The sequence below is a fragment of the Osmerus mordax genome, chromosome 21, assembly GCF_038355195.1.
Source record: "Osmerus mordax isolate fOsmMor3 chromosome 21, fOsmMor3.pri, whole genome shotgun sequence".
Lineage (NCBI taxonomy): Eukaryota > Metazoa > Chordata > Actinopteri > Osmeriformes > Osmeridae > Osmerus > Osmerus mordax.
In genome coordinates, this window is record NC_090070.1 from 11,057,141 (window position 1) to 11,076,610 (window position 19,470).

A 19,470-nucleotide genomic window follows, 5' to 3' on the forward strand; every position below is an offset into this window, starting at 1 on the left:
ATGTTTTCATCCTAGTGGAATAATAATAATAAATCAGTCATTCACAACCTCTAGGACTCTGGAGGTCTTAACCCTCGTGCTGCCTTCGGGTCACATGACCCAAAGGTTCATAACGAACCACCGTTGAGTTTACCCAATTTTACCCAATACAAAAACAAATAAAAATAATTTTCTTTAAACCATTCCAATGTGGGGGGTCTGAGACAGCCCGACAGTTAAAAGAAAATGCTTCACTTTGTTTTTGTATGAGGTAAATTTGTCGCAATACGAAGGTGGGTCACAATGACTGATGGGTCAGAATGACCCGAAGATAACACAAGGGTTAACACACACTAGTGTGACCCAAACCCACTGACCCAACAGGCAACTGAAGTCTGTTGTGGATTTTACAGAACAGCGCCACCTTGTGGTGGGATGCCAGCACTGACAGACAAAATGAATTCATATGATTTTAATTTTTTGTAATAGAGTAACAGGGCCGAAAATAACAAGTTATAATGCAATGTAGGAACTAAAACAGATAGGATACAACATGACCTAACGCAGGGAATGACCGACAACATACTATCAAAAAAACAAAACAATCTAAATATCTTGAAAATATTTCTGAATCATGTTTTCTGGTAACAATACAAGATTATATTAAGTACAAAACGGGTGTAAAATGTCAGGTTTTACCTGACTGGCTAGTCATATTAAGATGGCAACTGTAAAAAGAACAACATCAAAAAAGTATTTTGTTTGAGTCATCAACCCTGCAGATAGCATTAGTTCCAATCTTAAAGCAGAACTATTTGAAATTTCACCCCCAAAAAATCTCAATTTGATATAGAAAGGACAAAATGAGAACAACATCTTCACAGAATAATAAAAAAAAAAGCATGCGGTTCTTTCTCAGATTTCTCTAGACATGGTCAAGGCATTTCCCCACCCACTCATCTTCAGAATCATCTGCTTCACGACGACACACGACCACAAAAAACCCCATCCTGGCTGAAATCCAACTATTTCTCTTCCTTGTGGTGGTTCTTCTGAAAGTACTAACCGGTGATGTCATAGTGGAAGGTGTGACTGACACAGACACTCTAGAACAGCACTAATTCCATCTGACTTTTGATTCTGTGGAGAGGATTGTGGGCGAGTTGGACCCAGTATGGCAGAGTCCAGTCAGGGTGGATGGAGAGGGGCTCAGAGCTAGGCAGTGCACTACAGGAGGAGGTGAGGAGGAGGAGGAAGAGGAGAGTCCTCTTAACCGTGGGTGGTGTCGTCCTCCACGAAGTCTTTCGCCTGCTCCGCAGAGATCACGTCAATGTGACTCACCTGAGTAAGCGCGCACACACACACACACACACAGTGAAACAGACAGAGTGAAACACTCCCCTTCTCACCAGGCTGTCAAACATCGTTACCCCACAGGAGGGCTCAGGAAGACCTGAATCTAACACCAGAAATGCATTACTGAGTCACTATCTCTGAGTCTCAATTGGATCCAAAAAAGATTTTCAGACAGTGGAAAACAACCTCACTATACCTGACGCAGTGCTAGTTGAATATCAACAACACGAAATGATACATATCCATCGTTGAATATGACCCCAAAAATGAATCATTTAACCACAGTTGAATACAAACTGAAATTAATCATATCCCCCAGTTGAAGATAAACAACAGAAAAATAATCCCTAACCCCAGTAGAATATAAAACAGTGTATGAGGTCAGAGGTCAGTTCACCTTGTTCCTGAACTTGACTCCGTAGAACTTGTCAGCTGACTCCAGCAGCTCCGGCCTAAAGGTGGTGGTGATGAACTGGGCGTGGCCGGCCAGCTCCACGATCATGTCTGGAAAACACCACACACACGACGCTTACACTGCTAGCTAACATCACTTAGCCTTTAAACTGTCATACCTACCATCACGTATCTCTCATACTGTTAGCTGTAGCACTTTTATTTACTACTAGGCATCTATACTTCGCTTTCATACCGTTATAACCATCATCACATTGGATAACAAGCCTCGACCAAACAGATACATGAATCCATGTAGGTATATCAGTCGGCGTGTGTTTACCAGAGACTGCCTTCCTGTGCTGAGCGTCCAGCGCCTGGTCGATCTCGTCAAACAGGTAGAAGGGGGCGGGGTCACACTTCTGGATGGCGAAGATGAGGGCGAGAGCCACCAGGGACTTCTGCCCTCCAGACAGCTGCTGCATCTCCCTCATCTCCCCCTGCTTGCCTGTGAATGACACCTGGAGGGGGGAGGAGAGAGAGGGGAGGGAGGGAGGAGAGAGAGGGGGAGGAGATAGGAGGGAGGGAGGAGAGAGGGGGAGGGAGGAGAGAGGGGGAGGGAGGAGAGAGAGGAAGAGGAGAGGGGGAGATGGAGGAGAGAGGGGGAGGGAGGTCAGGAGAGATGGAAGAAATGTAGGAATGGTAGGATGATGGGGGTGGAGGAGAGAACGAGAGGGAAACGGTGAAAAGATGGGTTAGTAAAACGTGCATATATCAGGGGCATGGCACTAGACTATTTAACGTGCTGGGGGTGACACACACACCCTCTCTTCCTCCCAGAGCCCCCTGTAACCTACCCTGATGCCCACTCCGGTGAACTGGTCCACAGAGGGCACGCTGCTCTGAGAGCCTGAGCCCCTCTCGCTGTCGGTGCCCCCCTCACCCTCGTCCTGGGACTGGCCCCCCTCGGCGTCCCCCTTCTTCATCACCAGGGTGGCCTTGCCCCCCGGGACCAGCTTCTGGAACACCTCCGAGAAGTTCTTAGACACCTGGAGGGGAGAGGGAGGAGAGGGAGAAGGAGGAGGGTAGGAGAGGGAGAAGGAGGAGGGTAGGAGAGGGAGAAGGAGGAGGGTAGGAGAGGGAGAAGGAGGAGGGTAGGAGAGGGAGAAGGAGGAGGGTAGGAGAGGGAAAAGGTTAGGAGAGGGAGAAGGAGGAGGGTAGGAGAAGGAGGAGGGTAGGAGAGGGAGAAGGAGGAGGGTAGGAGAGGGAGAAGGAGGAGGGTAGGAGAGGGAGAAGGAGGAGGGTAGGAGAGGGAGAAGGAGGATGGTAGGAGAGGGAAAAGGTTAGGAGAGGGAGAAGGAGGAGGGTAGGAGAAGGAGGAGGGTAGGAGAGGGAGAAGGAGGAGGGTAGGAGAGGGAGAAGGAGGATGGTAGGAGAGGGAAAAGGTTAGGAGAGGGAGAAGGAGGAGGGTAGGAGAAGGAGGAGGGTAGGAGAGGGAGAAGGAGGAGGGTAGGAGAGGGAAAAGGTTAGGAGAGGGAGAAGGAGGAGGGTAGGAGAGGGAGAAGGGTAGGAGAGGGAGAAGGAGGAGGATAGGAGAGGGAGAAGGAGGAGGATAGGAGAGGGAGAAGGAGGAGGGTAGGAGAGGGAGAAGGAGGAGGATAGGAGGGAGAAGGAGGAGGGTAGGAGAGGGAGAAGGAGAGGATGACTCATGTTGAGATGGAAAGACAGACAGGCAGCCGTTCATATGCGTGCGTGCAGGAGAAGAGGTTATGATGTGTGTGTGTTCCTCACCTGTTTGAAGGTGAGCTGGATGGCTTCGTACTTCCTCAGCTCCAGCACGTTCATCAGCTCCATGATGGACTTGTGGCCGCGGTCCAGCTCGTCCTGACGCTTGATCAGCTTCTCCTTCTGCTCCGAGAAGTTCACAAACTGGTCCAGGGCCTTCTTGTTCACATGGCTGTACTTCTTCAGCTCCGTGTTGCACTGCTCCAGCTTGCGGAACAGCTGGAGAGAGACAGGAGGAAGAGGAAGGGGGGAGAGGACAGTGGAGGAAGAAGAGAGTGAAAAAAGGGACAGGGGGGAGGAGATGATAGTAGAGAAGGAGAGAACAGGAAAGAGGAAAAGAAAGAGGCCGTTAATAACACACCCCAATTGTACTAAAGAGTGTGTCCAGGGGTGAGCCCAGAGCCCCAGCTGGGCGTGCTACAAGAGGTGGAAGCTGCCCTGGAAACACACCCTGGTCCTGGAGAGGGGCCCCTAGCGTAGCCCCCCTCCGCCTGGTCACCTCCGACCCGCCTCGCCTCCCGACTCATTTTCTATTCCTAGAGTTGACATACGTAGGAAGGGACAGCTCAACTTTTCATAACACTTCTTTTCACGTTCCATTTAGAGATGAGAGGATGAGAGGTGTTCACTGGGCGGTGTGTATGTGTATGTGTGTGTGTGTGTGTGTGTGTAATCAGAAGCACCATCTCAGCCCAGAGCAGCACATCTCTTGGAGGAAGATCAAGTACATGAAGTGAGAGACAGCAGGGGCTATTTCTGGCCTCGTCAAGGAGAGAACACACACACAAACACACAAGCTAAGGCCCAGCCAGCCCACTTCACACATACTCTGCTGTTTCCAGAGGGAGCTGATAGTTGGCAGAGAGAAGCGGATGAGAGAGAGCGAGAGAGAGAGGGACAGAGACTGAGAAGGCAGATAAAAAAAAAGAAGAAAGATGGAGAGCGAGAGGAAGGGAAAGAGAGACACAGAGCGTGAGACAGACAGACAGACAGAGCGAACGAGACAGAGAGAGACAGAGGCTGGCTAACTGGAGTGTCTGAGTCACAGTGTGGGGGGGATGTGACTGTGTGGAGGGACGTGACCAGGTCCTTGTCTGCCTCTGTCTGTCTGTGTGTCTGTGTGTCTGTGTGTCTGTGTGTCTGTGTATATGCCTGTCTGTGCAGGAACTGTCTGGTTCTTGACAGTGTGTGTGTGTGTGTGTACCTGTTTGAGGGTGAGGGTCTGGTACATGTCAGGTGTGTGTACCTGTTTGAGGGTGAGGGTCTGGTACATGACAGGTGTGTGTACCTGTTTGAGGGTGAGGGTCTGGTACATGACAGGTGTGTGTACCTGTTTGAGGGTGAGGGTCTGGTACATGTCAGGGGTGTGTACCTGTTTGAGGGTGAGGGTCTGGTACATGTCAGGTGTGTGTACCTGTTTGAGGGTGAGGGTCTGGTACATGTCAGGGGTGTGTACCTGTTTGAGGGTGAGGGTCTGGTACATGTCAGGGGTGTGTACCTGTTTGAGGGTGAGGGTCTGGTACATGTCAGGGGTGTGTACCTGTTTGAGGGTGAGGGTCTGGTACATGTCAGGGGTGTGTACCTGTTTGAGGGTGAGGGTCTGGTACATGTCAGGGGTGTGTACCTGTTTGAGGGTGAGGGTCTGGTACTTCTCGAAGGCCTCCTGGGGCAGAGAGCCCAGCTCCCGGATCTTCTTCATGCACTCCTCCTTCTTCTTCAGCAGCATGCCCTGCCGGTTGGTCATCTTCTCCAGCTCCTTGGTGTCGTGGTTGATGGCGTCGTTCTGCTCCTTCTCCATGTTCTTCCAGCGCTCCAAGCTCCTCTGGTGGTCCTTGATCTCCACCTCCGTCTTGTCGATCAGGACGTCCAGGTCTGGGGGGATGGAGCGAGGAGGGGGGGGGGGGGGGGGAGGAGGGTGGAGGGAGATGGGCCGGGGAGAGGGGAGGGAAGCGTCTTTACTTGAGGAGCATTTGATATGGACTCAGGTTCGCTCCCGTGACTGACGGTACATGGACCCGGGTGGGGTCGGTTACGGTGCCCTCCTTACCCTCGGATCGCGCCAGGGTGTCCTTGACGCGCTTGTTGATGCCGTCCAGCTCCGAGGTGGTGGCGGTGAGGACTGTGCCCCCCTCGGTCTCCCTCAGCTCGTTCAGCTCCTGCAGGGCGCAGCCGAGAGACGCATCCATCAGCCTCATTACTCATCGCCTCGTTTACGTCACAGAGACCCTTTTTCTTTATACAAGCTCAGATATCACTGAAAGGTGTTATTCACAGTGATTAGGAAACACAAAGGAGGCATGAACAGGAGTCCTTAGCTTATTCAGCGAGTCAGGGACCAATCAGGTTGGGCTTCTGAGGTGACGTAAGAGTGTTGCGTAACGGATATGTTAGGTTTTGCGAGCCTGTGGGAGTCGGGGGTCAGGGCGTACCTGCTCCACTTGGTCGAGACGCTTCCGCAGGTTCTCGTTCAGGTACGTCTCCACCCTGGTCATGATGCCCTCCAGCTTGATCCTCTCATTCAGCAGCTGCCTGTTGTCCTGTTAGCACACACAAACATTATAATGTGTTCTCCTTTACGCACACGCACGCACACACACACACAGTTGTCCAGTTACACAACTACACATTCAGGTCAGAGCCATTTCATAACAGATTGCCGGAGGCACCGAAAAAAAGGTACATACGTAAGCCATACACAGTCTTTCACCACACACACACACTCCCTCTCTGTGCCAAACACAGAACACACACACACACAGATTAAAACCCAAACAGAGCCAGCCTCCGCAAACACAAAAGGAGAAGCTAATGAGCCCAGAAGAATAACAGCCGCGGAGGAGTGCTGGATGAAAGACGGAGAGATGGAGGGAGGGAGGAGGAGAGGAGGGGGGTCAGGACCCGGCTCCTACTCTCCCCACAGAACCACAGGTTCTAGCTGGGAGGGGAGGGTTGCGTAACACTAACAGGAGAGAAGGGAGGCGAAAGAGGGAAAGAGAGAGACAGATAGAGAGAGAGAGAGCACAGCCTTCTATTGAGGTGGTAATTGTGAGCAGCTGGCTGTGGAGGAGGACGATGTGTGCGGGAGGTGGAGCTGTGCCCCCCCCCCCCCCCCCACACACACACACGTACGTCCACATGCAGCTGAGCTGTTTACAAACACAGCCCAGTCAACGCCATACTCAACCCCCCCCCCCTGCCCCCCGCCCCCACACACAGGTACAAACAAGGCACCCTCCAGACAGACACGTACCTATACCTCAGCCCCCCCAGACGGCCTGTGTATGTGTGTATCTGTGTGTGTGTGTAGCTGTGTGTGTGTGTGTAGGTGTGTGTGTGTGTACCTGCTGCAGCTGCCTGATCTCGTCGTTCAGGTCGTCCACGCGTCTCTGGTCCTCCAGGCTGAGCTGGGACAGCAGGTCGGTCCCCAGCTCAGCCTTCAGAGACTCCCGGGTTGACTCCATGGCGTGGAGGCTGGCCTCCAGACTCTGCAGACTGCGTTGCTGCGCGACAGAGGAGAGAGAGAGAGAGACAGGGGAGAGAGGGAGGGGAGAGGGAGGGGAGAGGGAGGGAGAGAGGAGGAGAGGGGCGAGAGGAGAGACAGGGGAGAGAGGAGGAGAGAGAGAGACAGGGGAGAGAGGAGAGAGAGAGACAGGGGAGAGAGGAGGAGAGAGGGAGGGAGAGAGGAGGAGAGGGGCGAGAGGAGAGACAGGGGAGAGAGGAGGAGAGAGAGAGACAGGGGAGAGAGGAGGAGAGAGAGAGACAGGGGAGAGGGAGGAGGGAGAGAGGAGGAGAGGGGCGAGAGGAGAGACAGGGGAGAGGGAGGAGGGAGAGAGGGAGGGAGAGAGGAGGAGAGGTGCGAGAGGAGAGAGAGACAGGGAGGAGGGAGAAGAGAGGAGGAGGAGAGCGAGACGGGGGGAGAGAGAGAGAAGAGTGAGGAGGGTGAGTGGAAAAAGAGGGAGGAGAAGAAGAGAGGAGAGAAGAGGGAGGGAAAAGGATCGGCGATAGAGGGAGGAGGGTGAGTGGAAAAAGAGGGAGGAGAGATTGAGTATGCTCCCACAGAGAGCCTACCCCCCCCCTCCCCCCCCCCCCCGGTGGGCTGCCAGTGGCCCTGCAGACAGCAGAAGGGCCTATATGCAGGTCAGGAGGTCACCTTGGGCATGAAGGTCTTCTCTGACTGCTGCCTCTTCTCCTTGAGCATCTTCATCTCAGACAGGATGCTGTCCCGGGACGCCTTGAACTTCCTCTGCTGGGTCTCGATCTGCTGCATCTGATTCATCAGCTGGTCGATCTCATTGTTGATGCGTGGAGGCGGGGAGTCAAGGAGCAGGGCCACGTAGATGCACACACACTCAGCAGTATACACACTCTGACACACACACACAAAGGTCACCATCTCCCCTGGAGGAGGGCGGGGCTGAGGCCTGGACGCCCACGACACACAGACGTCAGCATCCAGGGCCGCCATGGCGACGGAGCACGCTCTCAGGCTTCCGTTGCAATTAGGCCAGTGATTGACCGTGACTGGCACCTGGATTTAATCAGGTGTAGTCAACGCACAAGGTAATCAAGGGAGCTGCTGAAAACAGCATGCAGGGGTGTGTGTGTGTGTGTGTGTGTGTGTGTGTGTGTGTGTGGCTAAGGGCTGGAGGTGGATGTACGACGACAACAGGCTGTTGAATTACTGATCAGAGCTCTGAGTCACCATCCCTGGAGGTAGTGTCATCCACTCATCCATCCATTCTGCGCACACACACACACACACACACACACACACACACACACACACACACACACACCCTTCAGAAACAGAACTTCAGAAAGTGCAAAACAAACACAGGGTGATGCAAGCGAGCACAAGCATGTGCGTGCACGCGCATGACACACACACACACACACACAGCCTCTGAGCGGGGCTGACAGCAGTGAGTCAGCACGCTGCCCTTTGTGACCTCACATGTCGTAATCCTCTCAGGGTCTGATCACACCATCATTTCACCCTTGTTATTCCTCCCTCCCCTACCTCCCTGCTCTCCCTCTCCCCCCTCCTCCCCCCTCCTCCCCCGTCCTCAGGATATGTTCGATGTTCCTGCGCAGGTTCTCGTTGAGCTTGGCCTCCAGTTCCCCCAGCTCCTCCTCAGCCTTCCTCATGTCCTTCTGCAGCTCCTACATTTTGCGAGGGTATCACAACATGCATAGCTGGGTGATGAGAGCTGAGAGCGTGCGTGTGAACGTGAGTGTCTGTGTGCGCATAGATCAGTGTGACGTGTGTGTGCATAAATCCACCTCTCAATGTGTGTGTGCATAAATCCACCTCTCTCAATGTGTGTGTGTTGGTGTGTGTGGGCGTACCCTCCAGGGTGATGCAGTCCATGGTGAAGGCCCTGGCCAGCTGAGTGGACACCTCCATGCTGCGGCAGATCAGGGTCTTCCCAAACACGTGCTTGAAGGCCTTGTCATAGCTCACGCTGTAGCGCAGCTTGCTGATCATGGGGATAGCATCCTGGGGGAGGAGAACAGGGGAGGAGGAGGGGGGGGGGGGGGGGGGAAGAGAGAGGAGGAGGAGGGGGGGGAGGAGAGAGGAGGAGGAAAGGGGGAGGAGAGAGGAGGAGGAGGGGGGGAGAGGGAAAGGAGGAGGGAGAAGAGGGGGGAAGAAATAGAGGAGAGGGAGGGAGGAGAGAGAGGGGGGAGGGAGGAGGAAGGAGAAGAGAGGGAGGGGAGGAGAGAAGGAGGGAGGAGGGAGAAGAGAGGGGGGAAGAAATAGAGGAGAGGGAGGGAGGAGAAGTGTTTAGCGTGTCCCAATCACAGGGGCTAGAGACCATGGAGCCAGCCATAAGCTTCAGAACATCTCCCATCATGCCCCTGGGTGTTCAGAACATCTCCCATCATGCCCCTGGGTGTTCAGAACATCTCCCATCATGCCCCTGGGTGTTCAGAACATCTCCCATCATGCCCCTGGGTCTTACATTGGTCTCGGGGTAGGCGGTGTCACGGACGTCCAGCTTAGTGAGTGGCAGGAAGGTGACCTCCCCGGGTAGGTTCATCTTGTTGAACTCCATCAGAATCTTGGTGCTCACCTCGTCTGTCTCCACGATATGGTAGAACAACCTGGAGGGGGAGGGAGACAGAGAGAGACAGGTGGGGAGGGAGACAGAGACAGCGAGAGAGACAGGTGGGGAGACAGAGAGAGACAGACAGCGAGAGAGACAGGTGGGGAGAGAAAGGTAGAGTGTGAGAACACAGAACACCAGGCTAATCATTCCGTCCATGACAAGGCAAGTGTGTGTGTGTGTGTGGCGTCCTCCGGCCCCCTCACCTGGTCCCGGCTGTCACCTCCACGCAGGTGTAGAAGGCAGGCTCGCACTCAAAGTTGTTCATGACGATGCCGTGGTAACCGGTGATGACGTGCTGGTTGATGCCCTTCCTCCTGAAGTGTTCCAGGACCTTGTTGATGCTGTCGATGCCGTTCAGGATGGCCTGGCCCCCCCCACACACACACAACACTTACTGTTAACCAGGATTAATGTATACACACACACACGCTATCAGGAGGAACGCGCCAATCACAGGCTGAGGAGATGAGTCATCCGTGACCAATCACTCTCGTTGAAATGGAAAAATAAGCGCCAGTCGTCAGGTAGGCTAACCGGCGCCCGCACGCTCCCTGCTCCTCATCAGGATACAGTCGGGTCTGGACGTCCTCATTACAAGGCCCCGCAGAAGGAAACCGTCCATGAATACAATCAAACACGACATTAAAACAGGAGATCAAATGCAGAAAAGGACAGACCGACAGACGTGGGTTCAGACGGGGGGCGGGGGGGTTGGTGTATGGGTGACAGACCACGTCTTGTGTTTGATATGTGTGTGTATTTCTGTGTGTTGTTGTGGACTGAGTCACACAGAGATGAAGGCAGGGAGGTCTGAGCGATCAGGATGGTGACGTCTCCCGAGCGATCAGGTGGGACGGTGACGTCTCCCGAGTGATCAGGATGGTGACGTCTCCCGAGCGATCAGGATGGTGACGTCTCCCGAGCGATCAGGATGGTGACGTCTCCCGAGCGATCAGGATGGTGACGTCTCCCGAGCGATCAGGATGGTGACGTCTCCAGAGTGATCAGGATGGTGACGTCTCCAGAGTGATCAGGATGGTGACGTTTCCTGAGTGATCAGGTGGGACGGTGACGTCTCCCGAGCGATCAGGATGGTGACGTCTCCCGAGCGATCAGGATGGTGACGTCTCCCGAGCGATCAGGATGGTGACGTCTCCCGAGCGATCAGGATGGTGACGTCTCCCGAGCGATCAGGATGGTGACGTCTCCCGAGCGATCAGGATGGTGACGTCTCCCGAGCGATCAGGATGGTGACGTCTCCCGAGCGATCAGGATGGTGACGTCTCCTGAGTGATCAGGACGGTGACGTCTCCTGATCCTCCTTCCTGACTCACCTCCGACTCTGAGCCGCTGAGGGAGACGTGCGGAGCCGTGTGGAACACGGTGCCGTGTGCATCGCTGTGTCATCGGAGCTAGCTATACAGTACACACATCCTTTCATGCAAGTCTGCATTTTTTTTTTTGTGTTGATAATAAATCTATACAATTCTCTTCTGTAGCTATAAGGGGGTATTTGCTTTGTTAGTTGGGTTGAGTGAGTGAGTGTGTGTGTGTGTCCCACCTTGCCAGTAGCTGCTCTCAGTAGCTGCTGTTTCTTCTCCAGGTCTTCTCTCTTGGCTGCCAGGGCCTGCTGCTCTGCGTTCTCCTCACGCCACAGGTAGCTGGAGGGACACAGCCAGGAGCCCCGTTACATCACCCAGCCAGGAGCCCCGTTACATCACCCAGCCAGGCGCCCCGTTACATCACCCAGACACACGCGCACATCACCCAGACAGGAGCCCCGTTACATCACCCAGCCAGGCGCCCCGTTACATCACCCAGACACACGCGCACATCACCCAGACAGGAGCCCCGTTACATCACCCAGCCAGGCGCCCCGTTACATCACCCAGCCAGGAGCCCCGTTACATCACCCAGCCAGGAGCCCCGTTACATCACCCAGCCAGGAGCCTCGTTACATCACCCAGCCAGGCACCCCGTCACATCACCCAGCCAGGAGCCCCGTTACATCACCCAGACACACGCGCACATCACCCAGCCAGGAGCCCCGTTACATCACCCAGCCTGTCAGCCTCACATCAGCTCTGAGTGGGAGGATGAATGTTCTATTTCTGAGCGGGGATTCGATGGGAAGAAGAGACATTCTTGCCGTGCACACCGTTAACATGTACATACATCGACCTTCAATAAAATGAATGGCCTCTTAAAAAAAAAAAAAATACAAATAAATAGAAAAATCACAGCTTTTAACCACAAGTGGCCTTTTAGTGATAAAGGACCCTCATCTGAACTGGCACACAATTCCCCAGGCCTCTACAGTCCACCAGCCCTCCCAGTCCAACCGGCACAGTGACCCTCTCTCCTCTCACAACACACCAGCCAGACAAGATGAGCCGAGCTCAGAGAGGCTCAGCGCTCAGATAAATAACCTCCATTGTTAAGACACCAGAGAAGAGGCATGTTGACGCTGAGATGATGGTGGGGGAAGGAGGGGTGGGGGGATATGAAATGAAAGGTTGCTGGGTGGGTTGCCGGCAGTGGGTGGATGGGAAGCCGGCATATTATGGTCTGTAGGAGCCCGGAGCGAACAATCCACAACCTTTCAGCTAAATGCAGGCGTTGAGTCACTCGCATGGATCTATATGGCGGTCTTAAGACTGGAGGGATGAAGTGCTTAACTTGACACCATCAATAAGTAGAGAGGGGATGACTCAGCACTGGGAACATTAGGGTAGTGTGTGTGTGTGCGTGTGAGGGAGTGTGTGTGCGTGTTCCTACTTTCTTTCGCTCTGCAGCTCGTCCTTCTTGTTCTTCACTTCGTAGTACTTCTTGTCCAGCTCCTCGACGCGGGTCTTCACCTCGTTCAGGTCCTGGTCCAGTTTCTGAGGACAGGCACAGGACAGGTCACACACACACACACACACAATGTACAACAACAAAGTTAAGTCTAGTGGACTAGTATTCTCGTTAAGGAGTTTAGTGAATCATCGACGGTGATCTAGGAATTCATCATCCACTGCACAGCGGAACAAACATGTTCTGTAGAGGCTCGAAGTGTTCTAGAAGTTCTGGAACAGCATGAGTGTTCTAGAGTGTGTGTGTGTGTGTCCGTACACTGTACTGCTCCAGGTTCTTCTCCTTGTTGGTCTCTGTGTCCTCCAGGTCCTTGTGGATGGCAGCGATTTGCCTCTTCTTGTCGGTGATGGCCTGGTCCAGGGACTTGAGCTCCTTCTTGATCCACTTGTCCCTCTCCTCCTTGGAAGTGAACTGGCTGCCGCGGCCCTGCTTGGCGTACAGGTCTGTCCTCTCCTGGGTGGCCTGGGCCAGTCTGGAGGGGGGAGGAGGGGGGTTAGTGAGAAGGGATCCTTCTAGGGTACGTTTTGCCTCTAGTTCCTGATCATGACCACAACCACACACACACACACACACACACACACATCACCTAGCGATGCCCCTCTCCTCCTTCTCCTTGACCATGTTGAACTTGGGCTCCGTCTCCTGCAGCTCCTTCTGCTTCTCCTCGATCTTCTCCAGCAGCTTCTGACGCTCCTTCAGCAGGCGTTTCTGGAGGAGGGCGGAGAGAGAACGAGGGGTGAGAGGATGGACCGGGCAGACAGGGAGGAGGGGAAGAGACGGGGGGGCAGACGGGAGGGAGAACGAGTGAGACGGGGGCCGGGCGAGGACAAACGAGAGAGAATCGATGGGAGGCAAGAAAGCGGGCGTGCGGGGCTATCAGGAGTGACACGGTGACAGGCTGGGTGAGCGTGATTTTTCGACAGCCGTCCTCCAGACCAGTGGTTCCCAACCCTGGTCCTCAGGGCACCCTGTCCTGCCTGTTTCAGCCTGCCTTGTCATAAGCAGGCTTCTGCAGAGATGGATAACCACCCATTCATTTGAATCAGGTGTGTTGGAGCAGGGAAACATCTAAAACATGCAGGACATGGGGTGCCCTGAGGACCAGGTGGGAACAACTGCTCCTGACGACCATAGGGCCACCTGCAGGCCCAGCGAGCTAGCCGGACCTCCCCCACGCGTCACGCCAGACGAGGCTCTGCTGACGTGAAAGGGGTGGGTGATGATTGCGCGTGTCGCGGCTTATAGGTGGACGTTCGGAAAACCGACGATTCCCCTTCGACGGCGCGATCCGCCTCTGACTGGATCGGCCCCCGATGACGCACGTCCACCTTCCCCCCCTCCACCCCTCCTCCGGGGGTCCGATGAGACGCGGCCAAACACCTCAAACAGCCAGGTGGGCCTGATCCAACTGCAGGCCTGTGTGTGCGATCCTGATGAGCAGATGACACACACAATATGGGCCAGGCAGTCAAACACACACGTACGCAGCCAAACGGCCATATGGAGGGAGACCTGTGCCAGCTCTCTCTCCCCATCCCTGGGCTCAGGCCCAGGATGGAGGGAGGATGGAAGAAGGGGCACGGCCCGGAGACATGGAGGGAGACAGATTTAAATTGAGAGAAGGAAAGGGAGAGTGCTAATTCTAAGAGGAACGAGAGAAAGTGTGTCTCTACTTCTCAGCCAGGAAGGTAGGTATTGTGTGTGTGTGTCTCTACCTCTCAACCAGGAAGGCAGGTATTGTGTGTGTGTGTGTGTCTCAGCCAGGAAGGCAGGTATTGTGTGTGTGTGTCTCTACCTCTCAACCAGGAAGGTAGGTATTGTGTGTGTGTCTCTACCTCTCAGCCAGGAAGGTAGGTATTGTGTGTGTGTGTGTCTCTACCTCTCAACCAGGAAGGTAGGTATTGTGTGTGTGTGTGTCTCTACCTCTCAACCAGGAAGGTAGGTATTGTGTGTGTGTGTGTGTGTCTCAGCCAGGAAGGCAGGTATTGTGTGTGTGTGTGTCTCTACCTCTCAACCAGGAAGGTAGGTATTGTGTGTGTGTGTGTGTGTCTCAGCCAGGAAGGCAGGTATTGTGTGTGTGTGTCTCTACCTCTCAGCCATGAAGGCAGGTATTGTGTGTGTGTGTCAGCCAGAAAGGCAGGTATTGTGTGTGTGTCTCTACCTCTCAGCCAGGAAGGTAGGTATTGTGTGTGTGTGTGTGTCAGCCAGAAAGGCAGGTATTGTGTGTGTGTCTCAGCCAGGAAGGCAGGTATTGTGTGTGTGTGTGTGTGTCTCAGCCAGGAAGGCAGGTATTGTGTGTGTGTGTCTCTACCTCTCAGCCAGGAAGGTAGGTATTGTGTGTGTGTGTCTCTACCTCTCAGCCAGGAAGGTAGGTATTGTGTGTGTGTGTGTGTCAGCCAGAAAGGCAGGTATTGTGTGTGTGTCTCAGCCAGGAAGGTAGGTATTGTGTGTGTGTGTGTCTCAGCCAGGAAGGCTGGTATTGTGTGTGTGTGTGTCTCAGCCAGGAAGGCTGGTATTGTGTGTGTCTACCCTCTGTTCACTGTTGCCGGCCAGCTCGTCCTGCAGGTCCTTGGTCTTCAGCTCCAGCTTGGTCCTCTGCTTGATCTGCTCCTGACGCTCCGAGCTCAGCTGCTCCTTCTCCTCCCGCATGGCCGAGATCTTCGACTTGAGCTCTCGACACACACGCTCCGTCTCCTGCCGGGGGGGGGGAAGAGAGAGAGAGGGAGCGAGAGAGAGAGCGAGAGAGAGGGAGGGAGCGAGAGAGAGCGAGAGAGAGGGAGCGAGAGAGAGGGAGGGAGCGAGAGGGAGGGAGCGAGAGAGAGCGAGAGAGAGGGAGCGAGAGAGAGAGAGCGAGAGAGAGGGAGCGAGAGAGAGGGAGGGAGCGAGAGAGAGGGAGCGAGAGAGAGGGAGCGAGAGAGAGGGAGCGAGAGAGAGGGAGCGAGAGAGAGGGAGCGAGAGGGAGCGAGAGAGAGAGGGAGCGAGAGAGAGAGAACAGAAAGACAGAATGGTGGAAGAAGGGCGAGAGATACAGACAGGAGAGAAAAATGGAAATGTACTTGTTACACAACACTAAGCACGTAAAGGGATTGCATAAGAGAGTATCTGTATAAAACGGACAAATCAAAATAACTGCAGCGAAGCACCTAAAATAGTGCCTTGAACATGATTGAGCATCTCTTCACAAAAGGGATCTTTTTATTTACAGAGATTACACAATCCAGTAACACACACACACGGACGGACGCTCTACCTCCACTTTGTCCCTGGCGTCCTGCTGGGCGTCCCGCAGCTGCCTGGACTTGTCTCCACACGTCTCTCTCTTGGAGGACAACTGAAACACACACACACACAGATCAGCAGTCTGTACATCGCTTTGAATAAAAACACCTGCTAAACGAGAACATCTCATATGATAATTGTTGTTATCATTAGTATACGCTTATCCAGAGAGAACATCAGAGAGGATGGGGAAAAACGACAGAAGGGAGAGAGGAGGGGCTGGACCCCTTCACTAACACTGAACAAACATGTGACCCTTGACCTCCCCCGCCCCCGCCCCCAACCCTCCCCCTGGGTCTTAGAGCCCACCTCGTCCAGCTTGGCGCGGGTCTCGTTGAGCTCCTGGTTGTAGATGGTGTACTCCAGCGCCCTCCTCATCTTGTCCCACTTCTGGTACTGGGCCAGCTCCTCCTTCTCGTCCTCCAGGGTGTGGAGACGCTCCTCGATGTACTTCAGCAGCTCGTTGATCTTCTCGCGCTTGCCCTCTGGGGTGCGCCACGCCGCACAGGACACGACAGGAAGACACGGCAGGGGGGAGGGGGGGGGGGGTTAGCTTAACACACGTGTGAGGTTATTACATGTGCTTGTGCAGAGAAGATAAGGCCGGGGGAAACCTCTGTGGGGCCTGAGAAATGAATAAAGGAGAAAGACTGTGTGTGTGTGTATATGTGTGACTGTGTATGCGTGTGAGTGTGTGTATGTATGCGTGTGTGTATATGTGTGTGACTGTATGTGTGTGAGAGTGAGTGTGTGTGTGTGTGTATGTATGCGTGTGTGTGTGTGTGGAGTGTGTGTCCTCTCACCCGTCTCCTTCATGAGGGAGATGCTCTCCTCCTTGCGCTCGTCGTAGACGCGGGTCCCGGCCACCTCCCTCAGCAGCTTCAGCCTCTGGGAGTCGGGAGCCGTGGCCATCTGGTTGATCTGGACAGGGGGCACAGCACACACCGTCAAAACAGCGCGGTCAGGGCACACCGCGTCCAGTCTGCCCTGCACTGCACGGGGACTAACGGTGACGTGTCACACACCGGGAGGATTACCATAACAAAAATCAACAAAGTTGTTATTTTGACATTACATTTGAACTGTTCAGCAGGTCGCTTTTATCAGAAAAGCGTAACACGTGTATGTATAGCGTATGTCAGTGGTTTTAGGTTTGGGGCGGGGTTTTTCGTTTTCGTCGACGGGGAGTCAGTTGTCTGAGCGGTTAGGGAATCGGGCTAGTAATCAGAAGGTTGCCGGTTCGATTCCCGGACGTGAAAAAATAACGTTGTGTCCTTGGGCAAGGCACTTCACCCTACTTGCCTCGGGGGGAATGTCCCTGTACTTACTGTAAGTCGCTCTGGATAAGAGCGTCTGCTAAATGACTAAATGTAAACAGCCATTTGAAGAGCCTATTGTAAGACAAACTGTAACAAAAAAAAAACCTGTGGGCTTCAATACTCTCATTCGACAGTGGAGGATCTTGAGTAAAGAACATAAATCCTTGGCTGTCAACCCTAAATGTAACTGTTGTGGCTGCTTTTCACAGTTGGTTCATTTGAGCTGGACGGACAGTCTCCCGTACCTTTCCCTGCTTGACGATGTAGTACGGGTTACTGCGGGAGAAGCCCGCACTCTCCAGGAGGTTCATGACGTCGTTCTTCCTGCGGACACAAAGAAACAAACATTGAAAACAAACAAACATTGAAAACACCGTCATGTAAACAAACCACGTTTTCTGACCGATTTCCGTTTCATATTAGTGGAACCCCCGACTGCGTCGAGCTGTGGCTGTTGCTAGGTAACAGTCGCCGGGGGGTATCGCTAATCAACGGGGGAGGACAGCTGGGGCTGACTCACGTGACCATCTTCTTGTCCAGGAAGTACTGATCCTTCTTGGCTCCAATGACACGTCGGAGCGAGACTTCCTCCTTGTCGATCTGTAACGCAGGTTACCAAGGCGAGTTTGAGAAGAGTTTCAGTCATACGAGATGTCGATAAAAAAAAAAGGTGAAATGATGCCTTACCGGCAACCTGTTGTCAGAATTGTCAAATATGATCTCCACAAAAGCAGAGATGACGCGAGGACCAGTTCCCTCCTACAACGGGAAAACATCCAACAAAAGAGATTCAATTCAAAGTTATCTGCACACAGGGTCTTTAATAACAGCCTGGGATCTTTGTTTGCGTTGAATCAACACCAGTGGCTGTGGTTCCCCTGCTTACGTGAAGCAAGGCCAGGCGCTGCTCTGGGCGAAGGTGGCTGAACTCATCGCTGAGCACGAACTGAATGGCTGAAGAAGGAAAAAGAAATGCAGGCTTTCAGTGAGACACGTCACATTACAGCTTCACTACTATGTGAAAATTTAACTTTGTCACACAAGACAAGCGTCTATGGAGAAGTAAACTGGACTGTCACTTACCGTAGAAAAAGTTACTTTTTCCTGATCCGTTTCGTCCAACTATGATAGGATAGAAAAACCATATGTGACTTAATTCTACTACAGCAACCGATACTTTATTTTCAACATCAAATCTTTAGCAGACTGGGAGAGCGGTTGCGGTATTAACATGGATTGGATCAACCGATAGAAATAAAACTGCAACGATTTGGAAATGTAGCCAAAAAACTGCAAACACAACTCACCGATGACATTGTGTTTTGGGCTGAACGGGTCCACCACAGTCTGGTCCCTGTAACTTCGGAACCCCTGGATAATGACCTGTGGGTGTAACGTGCACCAAATAGGATATCAATAAAACATCAACAACGCAGATAGATACCCATCTCCTTAACGGTTTACTCAGGCAGACCGCAATTTGCAACAGCTAGGAGACTCACAAACGTAAGAGTATTTTGAAAGACTGTTGGAAATATCCTGACCAGAGCAGCGGTGACTGACTAGCTACCCGTTAGCTTGATGTTTTTGCAAGGCAAAAGCTAGCGTTAGCTAGCTTTACACACACCGGTGATAGACCGGGGCCTACAAGTGTGCTAGCATTAAGCTACCTGCAAAGCAGTTCAGCAACTATTTTTTTCATGTGCAACCACACGCCGTGCACTCTATTTAACAAGGTTAGGGTTTGTTAGCCCATTTGCATCTCAAAGTTTAGAGTGACTCAATGTTACTTAGTTTCTCTCTAGTCCAAGTTAGCTAACGCGTTAGCATTGGAAGACAATTCCATAGAGCGGGTCGACGACATGCAGCTCGCGCAGAATACCTGTTTGATGTACATGGTCGTATATTCAGGACCTCTTCTCAGTCGTGAAAGGGAGATGAACTCCCTTCTCCTCTATAACAGAGAAGATGGGCCTTAATGGATTTGCTCAATGCGAGTTTTGTGGTAAAAATGTATATCCAATATTGCTAGATAACCCCAGCAAAACAGAATTGGTTCTGAAAATGGCGTTGGGGGCGGGATGATATGGATCGACTGATTTCGTGTAAACGGGGGAGCTAAACTTTTCTGCACTTAATATTAATCTTTCATTGAATAAATGTTACAATCAGTATTAAATATCATCCTCACATACTAATATACACTTACATTTAAATGTACGTTCTTTATATTGTACGATAATGTTGATGTTTTCTATGTTTTGATGGTACACACATCCCTTAGTTCAGAATTGGTATATTCCATTTGATGGCGATTGTTGGGCGCCAAGAAATCGGGAATACATTTTGAAGAATCCGATTATAATTTTAGTGATGTTGTAAACTAGTAGCCT

At 52.8% G+C, this 19,470-nt stretch overlaps 1 protein-coding gene across 1 annotated transcript; it reads right to left on the reverse strand.

The window, feature by feature from the left end:
- Positions 1–436: 436 nt before the first annotated feature.
- Positions 437–19,123, reverse strand: smc3 (structural maintenance of chromosomes 3). Its single transcript, XM_067258787.1, has 29 exons — positions 18,960–19,123; positions 18,385–18,460; positions 18,161–18,199; positions 17,964–18,031; positions 17,765–17,836; positions 17,598–17,677; positions 17,323–17,401; positions 16,562–16,679; positions 16,068–16,243; positions 15,730–15,810; positions 15,009–15,173; positions 13,066–13,187; positions 12,738–12,951; positions 12,402–12,505; positions 11,185–11,284; positions 9,827–9,987; positions 9,477–9,618; positions 8,825–9,013; positions 8,589–8,676; positions 7,664–7,815; positions 6,855–7,013; positions 5,943–6,050; positions 5,561–5,669; positions 5,138–5,385; positions 3,520–3,732; positions 2,586–2,777; positions 2,072–2,249; positions 1,733–1,839; positions 437–1,320 (listed from the first exon to the last, which is right to left on the reverse strand). The coding sequence occupies exons 1-29, from the start codon at positions 18,972–18,974 to the stop codon at positions 1,249–1,251; spliced, it is 3,627 nt and encodes a 1,208-aa protein (XP_067114888.1). The 5' UTR covers positions 18,975–19,123; the 3' UTR covers positions 437–1,248.
- Positions 19,124–19,470: the final 347 nt, after the last annotated feature.